Source organism: Eleutherodactylus coqui, chromosome 5, assembly GCF_035609145.1.
Source record: "Eleutherodactylus coqui strain aEleCoq1 chromosome 5, aEleCoq1.hap1, whole genome shotgun sequence".
NCBI classification, from domain to species: Eukaryota; Metazoa; Chordata; class Amphibia; order Anura; family Eleutherodactylidae; genus Eleutherodactylus; species Eleutherodactylus coqui.
This window is the reverse complement of record NC_089841.1, coordinates 270666852-270690865: the sequence shown is the minus strand read 5'-3', so window position 1 is coordinate 270690865 and position 24014 is coordinate 270666852. Positions and strand designations below refer to the sequence as shown.

General features: G+C 46.0%; 1 protein-coding gene across 1 annotated transcript; it reads left to right on the top strand.

Annotated features, from left to right (window-relative positions):
- Positions 1-4902: 4902 nt before the first annotated feature.
- LOC136627131 (trypsin-3-like) lies at positions 4903-14879 on the top strand. The gene is made up of 5 exons (XM_066602065.1): positions 4903-4988; positions 6936-7080; positions 9812-9953; positions 10529-10780; positions 14614-14879. The coding sequence occupies exons 1-5, from the start codon at positions 4919-4921 to the stop codon at positions 14764-14766; spliced, it is 762 nt and encodes a 253-aa protein (XP_066458162.1). The 5' UTR covers positions 4903-4918; the 3' UTR covers positions 14767-14879.
- The last annotated feature ends 9135 nt before the right edge of the window (positions 14880-24014 follow it).

The following is a 24014-nucleotide window of genomic DNA, read 5'->3' as shown; positions in this document are numbered from 1 at the left end:
GCATGATTGGAATATGATGTGCGCCCGATGACGCGGCACGCTCTAGTCATGTGACCACGCTGTATGGGGGTGACGTAATGACGTCACGATGAACGCGATGAGACTTACACAGATTCTGGCAAGTAGGAGCCCCATACAACAGATCTCCATGACAACATATCCACACAAGGAAGTAAAAGGTTGCTACCACAATGCTCCACCATAGCTACAACCCCGCAACATGTGCATGCCATGATGACATCAATGAATGCAGGTGAATTTTATCATGTGATCTATTGTGATTGGTTTACTGTGATACTAGACACACTATATATTTGTATATTGTTCACTTGTTGTCCATACTTGACAAAGACTCTTGTAGTCGAAACGTCGTGTTTATCTGTCTGGGAGGAAAGAAATAAAGAAAACTTCATTGTTTTGCACCTTGATCTGCTGCCTTCACTACTTTTTCAACATTTGTAGTAAAAGTATAGGCAGACCCCTGTAACATTCCTGTAGCAAGAGTATAGGCGAACCCCTGAAACATTGGTGTACCATGAGTGTAGGCAAAGGCTGGAAAAATTAGTTAGAAAACAGTATAGGCGAGGGCCAGAAAAAGTTGTGTACCAAGAGTACAAGTATATCCCTGAAAAATTGTTCAGCCGCGAGGGCAGGTGAAAGTCATAAACATTTTTTAAAGATACAGCTCGCTGTTGCTTAATTTGTAACAGAGCCTGGAGGCAGACCTGTGAAAAAAATTGTTTTCTGACTGTTAAAGTATCAATACAATACTTTTGAAACTTTGAAAAATTGTAAAAAAATTGTAAGCAGAGCCTTTTGGGCTGCAGAAAAATTGGCAGTTCAGCGTGATGACATGCTATTTTAGGAGGAGGAGGAGTAATAATATCTGAGAGTGATTGACAAAGCTAATTCCCCCTTTTTTTTCTGGTGATAGAGAATGCTTTTTTCTCCTGTTGCAGCGAAAAGAATCTTTAGGTTCCGCTGCTCTCCGCCGGTGGAGAAGATGTAAGCATGTCGGCACTGGCAGTTGACAGGCGGGTACGCTTATTCGTGATGATTCCCCCAGCTGCACTAAACACCCTCTCTGACAAGACGCTAGTGGCAGGGCAGGCCAGCACCTCCAGGGCGTACAGCGCAAGTTCGTGCCACGTGTCCAGCTTTGACACCCAATAGTTGTATGGAGCATCACGGAGGACGGTGGTACGATTGGCTACGTATTTCCTCACCATCCTTTTACAGTGCTCCCACCGACTCAGCCTTGACTGGGGAGTGGTGACACAGTCTTGCTGGGGAGCCATAAAGCTGGCAAAGGCCTTGGAGAGTGTTCCTCTGCCTGTGCTGGATGTGCTGCCTGATTCCTGCACCTCTCCTGCTTCTTGGCCCTCAGAACTGCGTCTTCTGCCACTAGCACTGTCAGATCGGAAGTTTAGCATCACTTTTTCCACTAGGGCCCTGGGTTATTGCATCACTCTCGTATCCCTTTCCTCTTCGGGAATGAGAGTGGAAAGGTTCTCCTTATACTGTGGGTCGAGAAGGGTGTACACCCAGTAATACGTGTTGGCCAGAATGCGTCTAACACAAGGGTCACAAGAAGGGCAGCCTAACATGAAGTCAGCCATGTGTGCCAGGGTACCAGTACGCAACACATCGCTGTCCTCACTAGGAAGATGACTTTCAGGATCCTCCTCCTTCTCCTCCTCTACAGGCCATACACGCTGAACAGATGACAGGAAAGCAGCTTGGGTACCCTCTGCAGTGTGCCCAGCTGTCTCTTCCCCCTCCTCCTCCTGCTCCTCCCCCTCCTCCTCCTCCTCCAAAATGGGCTGAGATATAGACATGAGGGTGGTCTGGCTATCAAGTGACATACTGTCATCTCCCGTCTCCTGTTCCAACCGCAAAACGTCGGCCTTTATGCTTTGCAGCGAACTTCTCAGCAGGCAAAGCAGCGGGATGGTAATGCTAATGATTACCGCATCGCCGCTCACCATCTGGGTTGACTCCTCAAAGTTTCCGAGGACCTGGTAGATATCTGCCATCCATGCCCACTCCTCAGTAAAGAATTGGGGAGGTTGATTACCACTCCGCCACCCATGTTGCAGCTGGAATTCCACTATTGCTCTATGCTGCTCATACAGCCTGGCCAACATGTGCAGCGTAGAATTCCAGCATGTGGGCACGTCGCACAGCAGTCGGTGCTCTGGCAGCTGAAACCGTTGTTGCAGGCTCCTCAGGGTGGCAGCGTCCGTGGTGGACTTGCGGAAATGTGCACAGACACGGCGCACCTTGCCGAGCAGGTCAGACAAGTGTGGGTAGTTTTTCAGAAACTGCTGAACCACCAGATTGAAGACGTGGGCCAGGCATGGCACGTGTGTGAGGCTGCCAAGCTGCAGAGCCGCCACCAGGTTACGGCCATTGTCACACACGACCATGCCCGGTTGGAGGCTCAGCGGCGAAAGCCAGAGGTCGGTCTGCTCTGTCAGACCCTGTAACAGTTCGGGGGCCGTGTGCCTCTTGTCACCTAAGCCAATTAGTTTCAGCATGGCTGATGCTTGCCCACTGTTGTGCTGGCGCTACACGCGATACCGACTGCTGGCGACGTGCTCACACTTCCTAATTGAGAGGTAGAGGTGGTGGAGGAGGAGGAGGGGGAGGGTTTGGAGGAGGCAGCATAAAACGTCGCAGATACCAGCACCGAGGTAGGACCCGCTATTCTGGGTGTGGGTAGGACGTGAGCGGTCCCAGGCTCTGATTCGGTCCCAGCCTCCACCAAATTCACCCAATGTGCCGTCAGGGAGATGTAGTGGCCCTGCCCGCCAGTACTTGTCCACGTTTCTGTGGTTAAGTCGACCTTCCCAGTAACCGCGTTGGTGAGGGCACGATTAATGTTGTGGGAGACATGCTGGTGTAGGGCTGGGACGGCACACGAGGAAAAACAGTGGCGACTGGGGACCGAGTAGTGCAAGACCGCCGCAGCCATCATGTTTTTGAAAGCCTATGTTTCCAAAAGCCTGTACGGCAGCATCTCCAGGCTGATTAATTTGGCAATGTGCACATTTAAAGATTGTGCGTGCAGGTGCCTGGCGGCATATTTGCGCTTTTGCTCCAATGTTTGTATTAGCGACAGCTGAACGCTGCGCTGAGAGACATTGCTGGATGGGGTGGAGGACAGTGGAGGTGAGGGTGTGGGTGCAGGCCAGGAGGCGCTCGTGCCTGTGTCCTGAGAGGGGGATTGGATCTGTGTGGCAGGTTGGGGTACAGGGGAAGAGGCAGTGGTGTGACCCGGAGGCGGTGAATGTCCTTCGCCCCACCCTGTGGGGTGCTTGGCCATCATATGCCTGTGCATGCTGGTGAGGCTGCTAGTGGTGGCTCCCCGGCTGATCTTGGTGCGACACAGGTTGCACACCACTGTTCGTCGGTCATCCGCGCTCTCACTGAAAAACATCCACACCTTTGAACACCTAGCCCTCTGCACGGAGGCTTGCTGTGAGGTGGTGCTTTGGGAAACAGTTGGGGGTTTCTTTGCTCTGACCCTGCCTCTCCCCCTGGCCACTCCACTGCCTCTTCCAACCTGTCCTGCTGCTGCACTTGCCTCCCCCTCTGAAGCCCTGTCCTCAGTAGGCTTGGCAAACCAGGTGGGGTCAGTCACTTTATCGTCCAACTGCTCTTCCTCCAAATCCTCTGTGCGCTCCTCCCTCGGACTTACTGCCCTTACTACTACCTCACTGACAAACAACTGTGTCTCATCATCATCATCCTCCTCCTCACCCACAAAAAGCTCTTGAGACAGTTGCCGGAAGTCCCCAGCCTCATCACCCGGGTTCTGGGAACTTTCCAAAGGTTGGGCATCGGTCACGACAAACTCCTCAGGTGAGAGAGGAACCATTTTTTCCCACTCAAGGCAGGGACCCGAGAACTGTTCCTGGGAGTCTGCCTGCTCCTCAGAATATGTCATTTTCATGGAGAGAGGAGGCTGGGAGGAAGGAGGAGCAGCAGCCAAAAGATTCAGAGTTGCAGTCCCTAAGCCGGGAGTAGTGGACTGCGTAGAAGACTGGGTGGTCGATACATTGCTGGATGCATTTTCTGCCATCCACAACAGGACCTGCTCACTCTGTTTGTAATAAAGGTCCACCACGTGGACCCATAAATTGTGATATGAAGCTGGGGACCCCAGAAACTTGCCTCTCTCCTAATCCCGCAGCAGGCGGCTGTGATTCACCTGGACCAGGAACTCGGCCTGTGCTCACACCCTCACTTGGGCGTCCGCGTCCTCTACCACGTCCACGTCCTCGACTCTTTCCCCTACTCCTCATCATGGCGGATTAAGAATAGAGCAGGACCCAAATAAATTACCCCACTGTACAGCACTGACAACTGTGGCTAATTCACCGCACACAGAGACTTGTAGATAGCGGAGGCTCTATGCTATGACTTGAAAAAATTAACCCGCTGTCTTGATAACTAGGGGTAATTTACCGCTCGCAGAGACTTGTAGATAATAGAGGCTATGTGGAGTGGGAGAAGACTCTAAAGCCAGTGGATAGTGCTGGTAACTGCGGCGATCTCAACCCCACCAAAGGAAATGGTAATGTGGGATGCTCTGCACAGCGACAGAGCTGAAATACTTTGCAGTGGCCCCGGTAATATTACAGTACTGTTTAGCGGTGAAACCTCTGTCTATGCACAGCACACACAGAACGGTATAAACAAAGTGAAAAGAAGTACCATAGTTTTCAGGTTTCATTACTACTCCAATATTCTGAATTATCATTAATTTTTAAGAAACCAGTTGATTTCCATGACTTACTAGCAGTCGCCTATGCTGTGGGTCCGGGGTGTGACTGCAGATATTATCAGTGGTAAGAAGTTCATAAAGGGGACTAGAAGCAGAGAGTTTGTAGAGACTTGGAAGCAGCGTGAGATGGAACACGTTCAGCTTATCCTTGTGGTCTGTATATCTTCTGCCTTCTTCATATCAACCCCGTCTGCAGGTCAGTATTTCCAGCTAGAGCAGAGCGTGTTTTGTTGTAATGTGTAACGGAGTAATCACATTGGGCCACATTTACTAATACTGTCTAAAAGTTAGTTCTAACTAAGACAAGACGTGCCAGAAACATCACAGCTGAAAGGTAAATCTGTCAAATTTTAAGACTGACTAGTCTAAATTTACATCACCTATTTGTTGTCTTAGTTTACGCCAAAAATTATGCCAAAGTTTAGGTGCCATTTTTGGCCATACCTCTTTTTGGGCAAGTCAAAAAAAATGTAAATGTGGCAGAAATCATGTAAGACAGTAATTTACACCCAAAACTATTGTCTTTTGGGTAGTAAATCTGCCCCATTGTCTTCCATATTATGTGTATACAACTTGTAACATCGATGTTTATTACGGGGAACATGAAGGGGTTCTATAACCTATAAATAATAACTTCTTACATCAGACTGTATCTTGTGCTCCAGCTTTCTAATGTTCTGTATACTGTGATCGCTTGTTTCTTGAATGCTGATATCAGGAACCACAACTGGATGGTGAGAATTCTTTATTTACATGTCGGTTGTCTATAAGGCGGTTTTTTACCTAAAAAAGTAAAACTTTATGAATTATTATTTTAAACTAGGACAAACAGAGAAGCGGGTGAAATGGATTTATTAAGCTCCATGAATCCCTACTCAGGGGGCTTCACCTAGTGCTCTGCTGGCGGTGTGAAAAGATATAGGATATTTGGAGCTCTGAAGCGGTAAAACAGCTTTGACCCCACACAGAAGTTTGTATCTTTTTATATGACACGTAATTCAAAGGGTCATATCAAAATCTAAAGTTATTGTCTATCCACAGAATAGGGGATATCTTTATGATTGGTTATCTTTATGATTTTGAGAACGGGGTCCCGTAGCCCCTTCTTCTCTTCACAAGCACAGCCGCTGCTCCTTTCATTAAAGGGGCTTACAGAAATTGATGATCTTGTGTACTTGGCTATCTCCAGCAGTCCCATTGCAAGTGAATGGAGTGGCACCACGTATGCGTGACAGCCTCTTCATTCAAGCTCATCCTCACTGTGGGGGATGCAGCTAACCCACAGTGATGAGGAGAGACATGGGACCCCCGATGATGGGATGAGTGTGGTGTCTGCGGTGAAACCCCCACTGATAATTAACTTGATATTTTGGGATAACCCCATTGAATACACCATCCCAAACCACTAGGAATATTACAATGTACCACTGTAGACCCTCAGGGCTATTCAATATTTGTCCATAACCACTCAAGACTTATAAGTAGAGTTGCTCATTGTGATTGGCTGGTGGGTCAAATCAGGCTGATTTTCACAGAATCGGATGGGATTAGCCCAAACTGATTTTTGGCAAACATCACTTGAAAATAGGTTTTCCATAATGTATACTGAACAGTGGTTTTGGGGCTCTTCAATGAGCGTAGCTCAGTAGCTAGAACTGTTGCCTTGCTGGGGTCCTAGATTCAAATCTCATCATAGACAACATCAGCATGGACTTTGAAAAACTCCATACAAATGTTGTCCTTGATCACATTTCAACCTAGAACTCCAGCACTGCAAGGCAACAGGGCTAAACTGAGCCACCATGCTTGTTCTTCCTTCAGCTCCTCCTTTCTCTTACTTCTTCTTACTTCTCCCCTCCTCCAAAAAAGGAGAAGAATAAGAAGAAAGCAAACAAAACGGAAGTGAAGGCAAAGGAGGAAGATGAGAAGATCTCCTTCACTTTGGAGAAGGAAGGAGGAGGAAGTTTGGTGGCTCAGAGGCTAGCACTGTTGTCTTGGGCTGATCCCATAAAATTCTGCAATTTTTGGCACACTAGCCGATCATGACTAGTGATCCTAATTCAATATAGATAAAATATTGGAAGATGTTGATGTATTTCCTTTACTGAATACTAAATTGTACTAAATTTGATGTATATTGCAGAAAACTTCCACCATCAGATCGTTGGAGGGAATGAAGCCAAACCACATTCAAGACCTTATATAGCGTATTTAAAAATTGGTTATGGTTATTGTGGTGGTTCTCTGATTTCTCCAGGCTGGGTCTTATCTGCTGCCCATTGCAATGGGTAAGTTAATCCAAGTTTACTTATATGTGTTCTAACTAAGCATCTGCCTGATCACAGAGCATGGCCACAACAGTCATCTCTAGGTATCAGTTTCCTACGTCCATGTGGCTGTTGTACAGCAAATCTCTGTTCACGGAACAGAACAGCAGCTCAGGCAGGACGGCCGCCCAATGATCACATACAGAAACAGAATAAGGATTAGTTGGAAAAAAATAAAGTTTCTGAATATTGTAGTTTAGAATATTAGTAAAAGAATAATAGGTAATATATTCCCCTTAATTAGAAAGTCTCTACAGGGAGTTGTTTCAGAAAGACAACTCCTTTTCAAACTTGACAAACTTCGACCAGTGATCAGAGTGTTTCTCCAGGTCTGGGTTCAGAAACCCGTAATTACTAGGGGGAGTAAGGGCCAGCCATACATTTCCACTGCAGCAGCCACCATGGTGAAACTCTAGTGATATAGATATATATATATATATATATATATATATATATACCCTGATTAGACGTATGAAGAGGGCTGGTCTTGATGTGACAACTTGCTTAAAGAAGTTTTCCCATGACTTAAAAATGATTTACACCAGCTCTGTCCTTCCTGATTGCTGCTGACCAGGACATGTGATGCTGCAGCAAATCACTGGCTACAGAAAGTCACTGCTGTGGCCAGTGATTGGCTACAGCAGTCACATGTTCTGGTCAGCTGCAACCAGGTAGGACACAGTGGCTGTGAAGCAATTTTAAATAATGGGAAAACCCCTGTAAGAAACACAGTTCTTCCAAAATAAGTAAAGTGATAATGACTACAAAATAAGTAAATTTCACTAAGTTCACTACTTGCAGTGTAAGATATGCCACTTGTATTGAATGTATGCAGTGTGCAATCAAATATAGTTAAAAGGAACCTTGAACTTAAACCCTTCTCTCCAAGACTTTTCCCTAGCTGCTCCAATTCTCTGGATTGCGCTACCCGGGACAATCAGGTTAATCCCCAACAGTTACATATATAAAGTGTGCCTTAAAAGCACGTCTTTTTCAGGAGGCCCAGCATATTTCCTAACCTAAAGGCTGAATTAGACACGATTTGCATTTAAAAATTGCCCAAAGCCATCTTTTGAGCGATAACTGACGTTGTGCAGTTTTTATTAAGTGGCTGAAAGAGGACGATCAGCCTTATCAGGAATTCCCAGTGGGATACAGCTGATACTATAGTTTCATTCTCCCACACGGTAAATTAAAAAGACAATGTGAAAATGTATTTTTTTCATTCACTCACCTCCTAAAAAACACAATAAAAAGTTATCAAAAAGTCCCATGTATCACATATATCCCAAAGTAGTACGGAAGGAAGCTACAGCTTGTCTTGCAAAATACAAGGCTTCCCATGGCTCATTGGGCGAAAAAAATGTAAATCTTATGGGTCGTGGAAGGTGGCGATGCAAATACAATGAATACTAACAGAACTTATATTGACCTGCAGACTAAAAGTAACATTTTGTTTTTACCGTACGGTGAAGCCCATAAAAAAAAAACCTAAAAAACAATGGCGTATTGTCTGTTTACCTTCCATCCTCTCCAGAAAAACAGTAATAAACGTTAAACAATGCCTTATATGTTCCCAAAGTGGCACCAATAGAAGATACAACTGGTCCCACAAAAAACAAGGCTTCTTGTGGCTATGTGGGTGAAGGAATACATTTGTTATTAACCACTTAATGCCACAGGACATAAGTTTACATCCAGCCTGGGGGGAACTTAATGCGACAGGATGTAAACGTATGTCCTGTGGATGGCGCGAGCTCAGAAGTGGGCCTGTGTCATTCTGCAGCAGGAGTCGGTTGTGACTGATAGCCGGCCTCCCGCTGCAGCCACGGGGATCGATGAGAACTGCCCGTTATGTGAAGCGATCATAGCTTTAAAGTCCCCTACAGGGATATAAAAAATATTTTAAAAATGTATATAGTTTAAAAAAATGTAACAAACAACAAAAACATTTTGCACACTTTCCCATTTGTATAAACAAAATTATTATTTTTTTAAACCCACATATTTGGGATCATCGTACCCGTAACGACCTGTACAAAAAAACTGAACACACCATACATTCTGCACAGCAAAAAGACCTTTAAAAAAACTAAAAAAAGGAGGCAAAATGCTTATTTTGTTCATTTTTCCTCCCACAGGAGTGTATACCGTCCGCCGTTTTCACGGCTGGCTGGTATATACGCTACCATCTGAGCTGTCTTCCCCCTTCACTCCCCCTTACTGGCTCTCTGCCTTTCCCTTCCAGGGGGTGGTGCAGAGGTGGAGCTCCTGCCCCCTTCCATTGCTGGCTGCAGCGAGGGGGCAGGAGCTTAGCTCCGCCACCGTTCCCTTCCATTATAAACAGCCGGAGGGGAGGAGAGGCAGAGAACCGGTGAGGTGGAGGGAAGGGGAAGACAGCCAAGAAAATGGCAGCCGATATACACTCCTTGGAATAAGCCAAAAAATGCAATAAAAGTAATCACATGAATCCCAAAATGGTACCACTAAAAACTACAGCTCATCACACAAAACAAGACCTCACAGAGCTCCATCCATGGAAAATAAAAAAGATATGGGACTTAGAATTTAACAATGTAAAGGAATAGAAAAATGTAAAAAAAAAGGGTGCTTTTTTTGTACAAAAGTGGAAAAAGCTAAAAAAAATAGAATTTTGGTATTGTCATAATTACTGATGATGGTGTCTTTGCAGGGACATCGTTGTCATTCTTGGCGCTCATGATGTCTCTCAGCCAGAGACAACGCAGCAGATTCTGGGGGTTGAGAGCTATCACATGCACCCAGAATACGATGAGGAAGCAGCCATGCCGTTCAATGATGTCCTGTTGTTAAAGGTGAGATGTACAATCATCATCACTTCTCCGCACCATCTGGCTGTCGCTGTACTTGGAGGCACTTTGTGTCACTACATTATATGCTAAGAACACTTATCTTTTCTCCATAATGTTATAAAATGTTCCATCTGTTTTCATATAATGTGGTAGGTGAGCGCGGTGGAAACGTTGGCTTACTTTTCTCTTGCAGCGATGCTGAGAGATTGAACAATCACTGCATGTCCTATTTTTGGGTGATTCCTTGCAAGAACTGACCCATTATTTCCTGTATGATCTGTAAAATAATCTAATCCCACTCGCATGCCGTGAGATTTACATGCGAGTACAATGCAATTTTTACCACTGAAACTATTGGAAGCTTTTGAAATAATTTCACAGGTGAGAAAAACACAAGTACAGAGATGCAACAATACATCGCGCTCGCACCCAGAATCGGAGGTTTTAGAGATCGATATCACTCGGAGTTTCTTGGATGGATATCGCGCTCGCCCGTGTGAATACACCCTGATCTGTCGCTATAACCTTATAAGCCAGGACCATTTTGTATTAGTAACCTTACATTTCTGCTCCTACAGCTTTCATCGCAGGCTGAGATAAACGAATATGTACAGACAATTCCACTTCCTTCCAGCACCATGGACCTTCCGAAAGATACGCCGTGCAGTGTCGCAGGCTGGGGGAAAATTGATCAGACGCATTACACTGATAAATTATTTGAGACCAATGTTACTATTGTGAGCCGCAGGTTGTGTCGTCGGTACTATCCTGGATTGACCGAAGGGATGATCTGTGCTGGGAGCCACAGCAGAATCACCGACTCCAGTCAGGTAAAGTGCTGTGCAAACTGCTGGCTAACTAATGTTAGTAATGCAGCTCCATGTTTCAGACTCTGGTAATGCAGCTCCATGTGTCAGACACTAGTAATGTAGCTCCATGCTTCAGACACTAGTAATGCAGCTCCATGCTTCAGACACTAGTAATGCAGCTCCATGCTTCAGACACTAGTAATGCAGCTCCATGCTTCAGACACTAGTAATGCAGCTCCATGCTTCAGACACTAGTAATGTAGCTCCATGCTTCAGACACTAGTAATGCAGCTCCATGCTTCAGACACTAGTAATGCAGCTCCATGCTTCAGACACTAGTAATGCAGCTCCATGCTTCAGACACTAGTAATGCAGCTCCATGTTTCAGACACTAGTAATGCAGCTCCTTGTTTCAGACTCTTGTAATGCAGCTCCATGCTTCAGACACTAGTAATGCAGCTCCATGCTTCAGACACTAGTAATGCAGCTCCATGTGTCAGACACTAGTAATGCAGCTCCTTGTTTCAGACTCTGGTATTACAGCTCCATGATTCAGACACTAGTAATGCAGCTCCATGTTTCAGACACTAGTAATGTAGCTCCATGTTTCAGACACTAGTAATGCAGCTCCATGTTTCAGACTCTGGTAATGCAGCTCCATGTTTCAGACTCTTGTAATGTAGCTCCATGTTTCAGACTCTGGTAATGCAGCTTCATGTTTCAGACACTAGTAATGCAGCTCCATGTTTTAGACACTAGTAATGCAGCTCCATGATTCAGACTCTTGTAATACAGCTCCATGTTTCAGACACTAGTAATGCAGCTCCATGTTTCAGACACTAGTAATGCAGCTCCATGTTTCAGACACTAGTAATGCAGCTCCATGTTTCAGACTCTAGTAATGCAGCTCCATGTTTCAGACTCTGGTAATGTAGCTCCATGTTTCAGACTCTTGTAATGTAGCTCCATGTTTCAGACTCTGGTAATGCAGCTTCATGTTTCAGACACTAGTAATGCAGCTCCATGTTTCAGACACTACTAATGCAGCTCCATGTTCAGACACTAGTAATGTAGCTCCATGTTTCAGACTCTGGTAATACAGCTCCATGATTCAGATACTAGTAATGCAGCTCCATGTTTCAGACTCTGGTAATGCAGCTCCATGTTTCAGACTCTTGTAATGCAGCTCCATGCTTCAGACACTAGTAATGCAGCTCCATGCTTCAGACACTAGTAATGCAGCTCCATGTGTCAGACACTGGTAATACAGCTCCATGATTCAGACACTAGTAATGCAGCTCCATGTTTCAGACACTAGTAATGTAGCTCCATGTTTCAGACACTAGTAATGCAGCTCCATGTTTCAGACTCTGGTAATGCAGCTCCATGTTTCAGACACTAGTAATGCAGCTCCATGTTTCAGACACTAGTAATGCAGCTCCATGTTTCAGACTCTGGTAATGCAGCTCCATGTTTCAGACTCTGGTAATGTAGCTCCATGTTTCAGACTCTTGTAATGTAGCTCCATGTTTCAGACTCTGGTAATGCAGCTTCATGTTTCAGACACTAGTAATGCAGCTCCATGTTTTAGACACTAGTAATGCAGCTCCATGATTCAGACTCTTGTAATACAGCTCCATGTTTCAGACACTAGTAATGCAGCTCCATGTTTCAGACACTAGTAATGCAGCTCCATGTTTCAGACACTAGTAATGCAGCTCCATGTTTCAGACTCTGGTAATGTAGCTCCATGTTTCAGACTCTTGTAATGTAGCTCCATGTTTCAGACTCTGGTAATGCAGCTCCATGTTTCAGACTCTGGTATTATAGCTCCATGATTCAGACACTAGTAATGCAGCTCCATGTTTCAGACACTAGTAAAGTAGCTCCATGTTTCAGACACTAGTAATGCAGCTCCATGTTTCAGACTCTTGTAATGCAGCTCCATGTTTCAGACTCTTGTAATGCAGCTCCATGTTTCAGACACAAGTAATGCAGCTCCATGTTTCAGACACTAGTAATGCAGCTCCATGTTTCAGACACTAGTAATGTAGCTCCATGTTTCAGACACTAGTAATGTAGCTCCATGTTTCAGACTCTGGTAATGCAGCTTCATGTTTCAGACACTAGTAATGCAGCTCCATGTTTTAGACACTAGTAATGCAGCTCCATGATTCAGACTCTTGTAATACAGCTTCATGTTTCAGACACTAGTAATGCAGCTCCATGTTTCAGTCACTGGTAATGCAGCTCCATGTTTCAGTCACTGGTAATGCAGCTCCATGTTTCAGTCACTGGTAATGCAGCTCCATGTTTCAGACACTAGTAATGCAGCTCCATGTTTCAGACTCTGGTAATGTAGCTCCATGTTTCAGACACTAGTAATGCATCTCCATGTTTCAGTCACTGGTAATGCAGCTCCATGCTTCAGACACTAGTAATGCATCTCCATGTTTCAGTCACTGGTAATGCAGCTCCATGTTTCAGTCACTGGTAATGCAGCTCCATGTTTCAGTCAATGGTAATGCAGCTCCATGTGTCAGACTCTTGTAATGCAGCTCCATGTTTCAGACACTAGTAATGCATCTCCATGTTTCAGTCACTGGTAATGCAGCTCCATGTTTCAGTCACTGGTAATGCAGCTCCATGTTTCAGTCACTGGTAATGCAGCTCCATGTTTCAGTCAATGGTAATGCAGCTCCATGTGTCAGACTCTGGTAATGCAGCTCCATGTGTCAGACTCTGGTAATGCAGCTCCATGTGTCAGACTCTTGTAATGCAGCTCCATGTTTCAGACACTAGTAATGCAGCTCCATGTTTCAGTCAATGGTAATGCAGCTCCATGTGTCAGACTCTGGTAATGCAGCTCCATGTGTCAGACTCTGGTAATGCAGCTCCATGTGTCAGACTCTTGTAATGCAGCTCCATGTTTCAAACACTAGTAATGCAGCTCCATGTTTCAGACTCTGGTAATGCAGCTCCATGTTTCAGACTCTGGTAATGCAGCTCCATGTTTCAGACTCTTGTAATGCAGCTCCATGTTTCAGACTCTGGTAATACAGCTCCATGTTTCAGACTCTGGTAATACAGCTCCATGTTTCAGACTCTGGTAATACAGCTCCATGTTTCAGACACTGGTAATGCAGCTCCATGCATATTTTCTGCCAGGAACAGGGAAAAATCCCATCATAACCAAGTAGGCTGATTCTTTCCTGGCCGAGCCACTGGGGGCGTTGCTCTGCTTTGTCCTGATGGCATCTGATCCTGATCTTGGCAGAAAACTGAAAAGTTTCTGCCTGTTGTGTGCCTATACTAGTAAGGACTAGAGATGAGTGTGCGTACTCACTAAGGCAAATTACTAGAGCGAGTATTGCCTTTTGCGAGTACCTGCCCGCTCGTCTCAAAAGATTCGGGTGCTGGTAGGGGTGAGTAGTGAGTTGCGGGAAAAGCAGGGGGAAGAGAGAGATCTCCTTCCATTCCTCCCCGCTCTCCCCCGCTGGCACCCGAATCTTTTGAGACGAGCAGGCAGGTACTCGCAAAAGGCAATACTCGCTCTAGTAATTTGCCTTAGCGAGTACGCTCGCTCATCTCTAGTTAGGACCCTGTATTGGATTCCAATTGGAGAGCAGGAATGAGGAATCCCCTGGTCGAATGGGTCTGTCTTTCGGCCAAACGGACCTCTTTGACATAATGGGGTCTATTCAGTTTTACTGGGAGAAAAAGCGACCAGTAAGATGATGATTGCTGGAATGATCTAGAGATATTTGGGTTTCTTCTCCACAAACGAATATATTTTTAGACTCACGGACTGATTCATAATGTGTTTCCCTAATTTCTTCCTCTTGTGTTTATAGGGAGACTCAGGTGGACCCCTCGTTTGTGACGGGGCTTTAGAAGGCATCGTGTCATTCGGATATGATCACCCTCCTGGTGTCTATGCAAGAGTTGGCCAATACTTGGAATGGATCAAACAGACCATCTCCCAATATGAAACCCCAGATCTCTAATAGTTGCACATTTCTGCCTCTAGGGGTCCTTCTTTCCTGCATGTTCACATTACTCATCATACAGGCCTTACTTTCACAGTAAAATAAAAATATTCAATAGTGTATAAAAATTAGATTTATGAAGTGTTGTGTGTTTTAGATTTTCTTGCAGGTCATTATACAACAAGCAGCATTCAGCACTGCAGAGTTTCCAAGAAAGTGTTATTCATCGTTGGTTCCAACATAACTTATTATATAGTTGATAACGTTGAAAAAAGAAACAAATCCATCAATCGCAACCTATAATCCTACGGCTCCACCTCCAGAGCTTAGGAGGTTACTGCAGACTGCGTTCAATGTATAACTGTATGACGTACGCTCCTTAGCTCCCCCTAGTGGTGGCTGCAAGCTGCCAGCATTCTATCTTTAATTTTTTTGGCTGTAAAAAGCAGAAACGATTAAAATATATTTTTTATTAATATAGATTAAAACAGGTCAAATTACGGATGGTTATAGATCAGTGATACAAAACATATGTTCTCACACCAAAGTCTGGGAGTGTGCACTTAGGAACAATGTAAACCACGCACTTTCGAGGTGTAGTACAACAGTTAACGCATACGATGGAGGGAAAGTGTTAGGCCAGCCTCACACGGGCGTATGCGTATTAGCAGAATGAAGGAGGCTCTTTTGTGCGCACATCAGCATATTTTACTGTACTTTTTGCGCCCGCAACTTATGTTCATTTGCACGCGGCAGACAAACGCGCATCCATTGAAATGGCTAATTAGTCTAATGAGTTCCAGATGTGTTCTTTTTCCTGCACAATCATGCAGTGTTTCATGCATCTACTCATGTATTGCTTGCGCATTTGCGCACCCCCATTGACTTCTATGTGGACCGTTGGTGCACAAATATGCAAAACAATAGAGCATGTTCTATTTATTTTTTTTTGCACGTACGAAATGTGCGCAAAAAATATGGAGATTAGACCAAACCCATTAACATCAGAGTTTGGCGCGTCGATTTAAGACGCAAAAAGAAAATCAGCATGCTCTACTTGTTCACCAAAGGTATCCATAGAAGCCTATAGGGGATGCGCAAATGTATATACAATACGCAAAGATGTGTGAATGCGCAGGAAAAAAAAACACATCTGGAACTCATGAAGACTAATTAGCCATGTCAGTCAGTGTGTCTTTGTTTGCTGGGCGCAAATGAACACGCAAATGAACACGCCTTACCGGCGCACAAAGTACAGTAAAACACACGGATGTGCGAACAAAAAAGCCCTGTTCATTCTGCAAGAATGCAGCAATCAGTCACAGGCGAACATGCCTATGCTCAGGGCTCTGATGTATGACACTACACAGGCGTGTGGCGCCAACTGATTCCCATTGTAGAAAAACCAGCCAGCAGATGCTGGAAGGATAAACTTTCAGCCTTCTTCTGCTGACTGGAGCTCTATGGATATATTTGACATATTCACCAAGGGCTTTCCCAGCGTATATGGGATATGTGGCACTCAAAACGAAGTGAGCAAAACATATAAGCGCTGCGGAATAAGTTGGCGCTATATAAATAAAGATTATTATTATATGCCTGTACCAGGTGAAACGTGCCAGTCTTGCCAGTCTTTACATGAAGCTCTTGCAAACAGGTCCACTTTAACAAAAGAACAATGGTGCATCTGCTTCTGGCCATGGCAGCGGTACCAGGGCACAGATATGCAACGCCCAATCCTGTGAAGAGTCATTACAGGGTGGCCGCTGCAACTTCTGCAACACCAATGAGTGAGATACTGCAGGGAAGGACTCTCTACCCACGCATATGGCTGGGGTTGGGAGGGTGTGGTGCTTGGACCCGTTACGGTGGCACTTACCAACTCCTGGTCCCATAGGGAGTTACCGCAGCAGAGGATAGTGCCAGTGGTCCTCAGGATGAGGGGTGTAGTCGTAAATATCCCGTTGTGATGCCACCGTTCTAACACACCATTAATCTATGTGGCAGAGTAAAAACACAGAGACTTGTGTATCGTACCGCGGGTCCTCGGGAACGGTTCAGGCCCGGGAAAACTTTACTTGCATTAAACTTTGTATAACAGGTAGTTACAGGCATCAATCACTTGTAGAAGTTACAGGCAGGAGCTCAGAGGTTGGGAGGAAGCACAGAAACAATACGGCCCTATAGTCCACGTTATCTATGTCACTGGTGCTGGAAATTGGGAATACTCCGGAGGAGGTAAAAGACAGGGATCACTCCACATACACTCTGGCGGCAGAAATTACTTAAGGAGACGGCTTAGCCTAGATGCACCCCGCACATTATCTGCGTGGGGGTCACAATTACGTACCTCTGTGTGGTGATCCTTATTGGGGACGGCCACACAGGAATGTGAACAGGTACCTGATATGGTTGGCCGCTCTATATAGAATTATTTCGGGGTTGCTCTCACTCTGGGGAATTTGGTAACTCACTCATTCTCCCATGAATTTCACATGCGGTAGGGATGTCTCTCCTTCTCCTCCATATTAGACACAAGGAAACCAGAAGTGTCTCCCTGTGCCCCTGTGGTTTCTCCAGCAGATCGGGGAAGAGGGAAGATCCTCAGCTCCTCCATGGGGAGCCTCTCCTTCATCTCCATTTTTAATGCAAAGAAGCTAAAGGTGCTTCCCTGCATCACTGTGGGTCCTCCAACAGCATGGCCAGATGGATCATCATCAACCACAACCACCTTTCCCGCTCTCAGACACTCACTTTTATAACCTCACTTGTACCACATGACACAGGAGGATAGATACATTAAGCAGCAGAGCTGACAGGCGATGATTTTATGGGAGTTAACTCTTTAGAAGCTGCAGCCGTGCAACATACATACAGAAAATAGACATGACAGTTTTACACAGTGCATCCACATGAGACAGACATGTATGACAATTATGGAGGGGACCAGGATGTTGTTCGGGGACACTACAGATAGATTTGAAAAGTTTTCTGGAGCTTTAAAACATAGTAAACTAACACTTACCTCTTGTGTACTCCACCACTCTGGTCCCACTCCATATATGAGTGATTGGCCCCAGCGGTCTTGTGCTTCAATTCCACTACATGGTGGACATATTCTTACAGAAGACCCTAAAAGACCGCTTTGCAATTTTCGGTTGTTGTCTCAAAGAGTTCTCACTGTATTTTAAAGACAGAAGCCCAGCTGGCAATGTACCGGTATGGCTAGAGCTACTAGAATAGCTGCTGTGTAGTGCTCGCCTGTCATAGGAGCGGTCCTGAGCACTTATACAACTAAATGCCCTCACATCACAAGAAGAACATGTTATGCAGAATTTTTAAAGTTCAGAGGCCCCAATGCAAAATCTCGTGACCTATCTGTGTCCCATATGAATAAGTGGGCGAAATAGAGTGTGAAATCCAATTATAGTGGAAACAAGCTTCAGTTTCCAATATACTTTTATGGTATATGGTTTTGCTCACCTTATTTTGCCCACTTGTTCAACTTTATATTCAAATGGTGCACACAGGTCTCAAGAGATTTGGGCAAAATATGGCAATTCTGAGCAGGTTCAAATAATCCATTAGTCGCAGGGTGAGAACTAACCTGCTGACACGTGTGCCTCTATAGAGAGCCCGGCAGTGTCTGCGGTAAGACAAGGAGAGCGATGTCACCTGTACAGTTGGGGTGGCTTTACATGGGACGACTCTCGGGCGAAAAAATCGTACAAACGAGTGATTTACAGCAATAGACATCCTGTGTAAACACAAGAGCAACTAGTTCTTGCTCACTGTAAGCAAGCAATTGTTCAGGTTTCAATGACTACTTCTTCACAGCGAATGGGGGCCGGCGGCCAGAAGAGATCTGCGGCACTCCACCTACATTCACTGAACAACTGTCGCTCCTATGTAAAAGTCTTTGAGTTCCTTGGGCTTCCCTATGCTGTCGGCGCACAAAGATGTTATTACACAAGAAGAAATCAGAGCGCCCAAACATGGCAGAGTTTCACCCTGCCAAGGACCTCGGCCCACATTTCTACCCTAGTCAGTCAGTGTATTTGTGCCAGACAGGTAAAGCAACACAATTGGAAGTCTTTGTGCACTCACAGCATAGGCGAGCCCAAGGAACTCAAGCATGGTATTACACATCAGGAAATCAGAGTGCCCAAACATGGCAGAGTTTCACTCTGCTAAGGGCCTCGGCCTACATTTCTGCCCTAGTCATTCAGTGTGTTTGTGCCAGACAGGTAAAACAACGCAATGGGGAGTCTTTGTGCACCCACAGCAGAGGCGAGCCAAAGGAATCCAAGGAAAGTATTAAACATGAAGCAATTATAGTGCCTAAACATGGCAGACTTTCACTCTGCCGAGGATCTCAGCCTCTGCACACACCCTCAGTAATCATGGGCATAAAGCGGACTCCGATGTTGGTACAGCTGTGAACGTCTCATTTAATTAGTTGCGGTTGCTTTCATCGCTCCAAAGACTGGATGAACCAGCAAGAAGTTCCACGGGCCAAACCTGGAGCAGTTGCATTTCCCCCAGGACATAGGCCTTTGCCCACACCCTCAGCAATCATGGGCATAAAGCAGACACCGATGCTAGTACAGCTGTGAATGTCTCATTAAATCAGTTATGGTTGCTTACCCCGCTCCAAAGACTGGATTAACCAGGAAGAAGTTCCACAGGCCCAACCTGGAGCAGTTGCATTTCCCCCAGGACATAGGCCTTTGCCCACACCCTCAGCAATCATGGGCATAAAGCAGACACCGATGCTAGTACAGCTGTGAATGTCTCATTAAATCAGTTATGGTTGCTTACCCCGCTCCAAAGACTGGATTAACCAGGAAGAAGTTCCACAGGCCCAACCTGGAGCAGTTGCATTTCCCCCAGGACATAGGCCTTTGCCCACACCCTCAGCAATCGTGGGCATAAAGCGGACTCCGATGCTAGTACAGCAGCGAATGTCTCATTATTGCAGTAACGCTCCTTTTGTTTGGCCCAAACCAGTGTCTTAGATAACTGTGGTAACATGAGAAAAAATACATGTTGCCCAGTGCTGATCCCCTGACCCCAAGCAGGAAGAGGAGGTGGCATTACAAGGCCAAGAAACCATGACCAGGACCCGCTATAGTCTGTGTGGGAAGTATGTGAGTGGCCCTAGGTCAGGCTCGGTCTCAGCCTCCACCTTGTGTGACCCAAGGTGCCCTGAGTTACATAGCAATAGGAAATCCAGGTGTCCAAACACAGATAGCACAACACCGCAAGGGGAAAGGAAGTCAAAGTCAAAGGAATCCAAGGAAAGTGTTAAACATGAAGCAATTACAGTGCCAAAACATGGCAGCCTTTCACTCCGCCGAGGACCTTGGCCTCTGCCCACACCCTCAGCAATCGTGGGCATAAAGCAGACTCTGATGCTAGTACAGCAGTGAACGTCTCATTAATGCAGTGACGCTCCTTTTGTTTGGCCCAAACCAGTGCCTCAGATAACTGTGGTAAGACGACAGAAAATACATGCTGCCCAGTGCTGATCCCCTGACCCCAAGCAGGAGTAGGAGCTGGCATTACAAGGCCAAGAAACCAGGACCAGGACCCGCTATAGTCTCTGTGGAAAGTATGTGAGCGGGCCCTGGGTCAGGCTCTGTCTCAGCCTCCACCTCGTGTGACCCAAGTTGCCCTGAGTTACATAGCAATGGGAAATCCATGTGTCCAAACGCAGATAGCACAACACCGCAAGGGGAAGTCTTTGAGTTCCTTGGGCTCGCCTGTGCAGTCAGCGCACAAAGATGGTATTACACAGGAAGAAATCAGAGTGCCCAAGCATGGGAGAGTTTCACCCCGCCAAGGACCTTGGCCTCGGTCCACATTTCTGCCCTAGTCAGTCAGTGTATTTGTGCCAGATAGGTAAAAGACCGCAATGGGAAGTGTTTGTGCACCCATAGTATAGGCAGACCCCAGTAACATTCCTGTAGCAAAGGTATAGGCAGATCCCTGTAACATTTCTGTAGTAAAAGTACAGATGGACCCCCAGTAACATTCCTGTAATAAAAGTATAGGCAGACCCCTGTAGCAAAGGTATAGGCAGACCCCTGTAACATTCCTGTAGCAAAGGTATAGGCAGACCCCTGTAACATTCCTGTAGCAAAGGTATAGGCAGACCCCTGTAACATTCCTGTAGCAAAGGTATAGGCAGACCCCTGTAACATTCCTGTAGCAAAGGTATAGGCAGACCCCTGTAACATTCCTGTAGCAAAGGTATAGGCAGACCCCTGTAACATTCCTGTAGCAAAGGTATAGGCAGACCCCTGTAACATTTCTGTAGCAAAGGTATAGGCAAACCCCAGTAACATTTCTGTAGTAAAAGTATAGACGGACGCCAGTAACATTTCTGTAGTAGAAGTATAGGCAGACCCCAGTAACATTTCTGTAGCAAAAGTATAGGCGGACCCCAGTAAGATTTCTGTAGCAGACTTATAGGCGGACCCCTGTAACATTTCTGTAGCAGAAGTATAGGCAGACCCCGGTAATATTTCGGTAGTAAAAGTATAGATGGACCCCAGTAACATTTCTGTAGTAAAAGTATAGACGGACGCCAGTAACATTTATGTGGCAAAAGTATAGGCAGACGCCTGTAACATTTCTGTAGTAGACGTATAGGCGGACCCCTGTAACATTTCTGTAGCAGAAGTATAGGCGGACCCCTGTAACATTTCTGTAGTAAAAGTATATCCAAAAGCAAAAGGTTGTCAGCAGCACAATGTAAATACCATAAGGTTGAACAGGTATCCTGCACGCCCACTGAGCTTGGGATCCAAACCAAACCGTTCCTTAGTACAAATGTTGAAAAAGTAGTGAAGGCAGCAGATCAAGGTGCAAAACAATGAAGTTTTCTTTATTTCTTTCCTCCCAGACAGATAAACACGACGTTTCGACTACAAGAGTCTTTGTCAAGTATGGACAACAAGTGAACAACATACAAATATATAGTGTGTCTAGTATCACAGTAAACCAATCACAATAGATCACATGATAAAATTCACCTGCATTCATTGATGTCATCATGGCATGCACATGTTGCGGGGTTGTAGCTATGGTGGAGCATTGTGGTAGCAACCTTTTACTTCCTTGTGTGGATATGTTGTCATGGAGATCTGTTGTATGGGGCTCCTACTGGCCAGAATCTGTGTAAGTCTCATCGCGTTCATCGTGACGTCATTACGTCACCCCCATACGGCGTGGTCACATGACTAGAGCGTGCCGCGTCATCGGGCGCACATCATATTCCAATCCTGCTCCGTAGAGCTACTGATAGACAGGAAATATCAGTAATTCCTGATAGTCATCTTGACGCAATCAAGCCGCGCCAATAGAGCGTGATCACACGTCCGAGACGTACCGCGTCATCAGGCGCGTCATAAACGCGCATTCAGATCCCACTATGTGACATGCCCTGAATAAATAGCTTCTATAATGAACATCACAAGATATATAAGGCATTGTTGTGTAAAGACACACAATAAGAAGTAAGTCAGGGATACATTATGTAGTTGCTAAGTCATAACCACACACGTAGGCTCCTCCCAAAAGGGCGTGGCCTCTATGTGAAAAAAAAACCATAGCTTGTTCTTTAACAAAAAATCCGAGTATAGCATGTCATATGCACATAATCATAATAATAGGTCAATAACGGCACTGATAGTGGACATGAATATCAAAATAGATCATCATGCATTTATCAATATTCAAATAATGCTGTAGCCACCACAGGACTACCACCAATAATCGGATATAATCAATGCACCCAAATTTTGCTATTCATTCGCATAACAATGCAATGTGGCGTAAATTCTTTCGTGCCATAACAACATCATGAATGCACTGTGAAAACATAAAAGTACAAATACACAAGTGAATTAAAATCCATATAAATGGCATCATCGATGCAGAGAAGCACGGAAATAATTACAGGAACATATGGGTATCAGAATCAGGATTTAGGCCCCTCGGGGTCATGGTATCAAGTGTATAGACCCAATAGAATTCTTTCTTTAATAACATTCGTGTTCTGTCACCCCCTTTAGATGTTTCAGGTACAGAATCAATGATGCGAAGTTTCAGTTGACATACCGAGTGTCCACTGTCATAAAAATGGCGTGGCACCGGCTGATCTAATTTCTTGGTGCGTATTGCGCCCCCTCACGCCATGCCACCCTGCAGAGGCCGAGGTGCTCAAAGGTCTGGCAGTTTTTCACTGAGAGTGCAGACGACCGATGAACAGTGGTGTGCAACCTTTGTCGCGCCAAGATCAGTCGGGGAGCCACCACCACCAGCCTCACCACCACCAGCATGCGCAGACATATGATGGCCAAGCACCCCACAAGGTGGGACAAAGGCCGTTCACCGCCTCCGGTTTGCACCAATGCCTCTCCCCCTGAGCCCCAAACTGCCACTGAGATCCAACCCCCCTCTCAGGACACAGGCACTACCGTCTCCTGGCCTGCACCCACATCCTCACCTCTGCTGTCCTCGGCCCCATCCACCAATGTCTCTCAGCGCAGCGTCCAGCAGTCGCTAGCGCAAGTGTTTGAGCGCAAGCGCAAGTACGCCGCCACGCACCCGCACGCTCAAGCGTTAAACGGCACATAGCCAAATTGATCAGCCTGGAGATGCTGCCATATAGGCTTGTGGAAACGGAGGCTTTCAAAAGCATGATGGCGGCGGCAGCCCCGCGCTACTCGGTTCCCAGTCGCCACTACTTTTCCCGATGTGCCGTCCCAGCCCTGCACGACCACGTCTCCCGCAACACGGTTACTGCCAATGTCCACTTAACATCGGACACGTGGACAAGCACAGGCGGGCAGGGCCACTATATCTCCCTGACGGCACATTGGGTGAATTTAGTGGAGGCTGGGACAGAGTCAGAGCCTGGGACCGCTCACGTCCTACTCACCCCCAGAATTGCGGGCCCCAGCTCGGTGGTGGTATCTGCGGCGGTGTATGCTTCCTCCACAGCAGTGGGCAAGCGTCAGCAGGCCGTGCTGAAACTACTCAGCTTAGGAGAGAAGAGGCACACGGCCCACGAACTGCTGCAGGGTCTGACAGAGCAGACCGACCGCTGGCTTGCGCCGCTGAGCCTCCAACCGGGCATGGTCGTGTGTGACAACGGCCGTAACCTGGTGGCGGCTCTGCAGCTCGGCAGCCTCACGCACGTGCCATGCCTGGCCCACGTATTTAATTTGGTGGTTCAGCGCTTTCTGAAAAGCTAG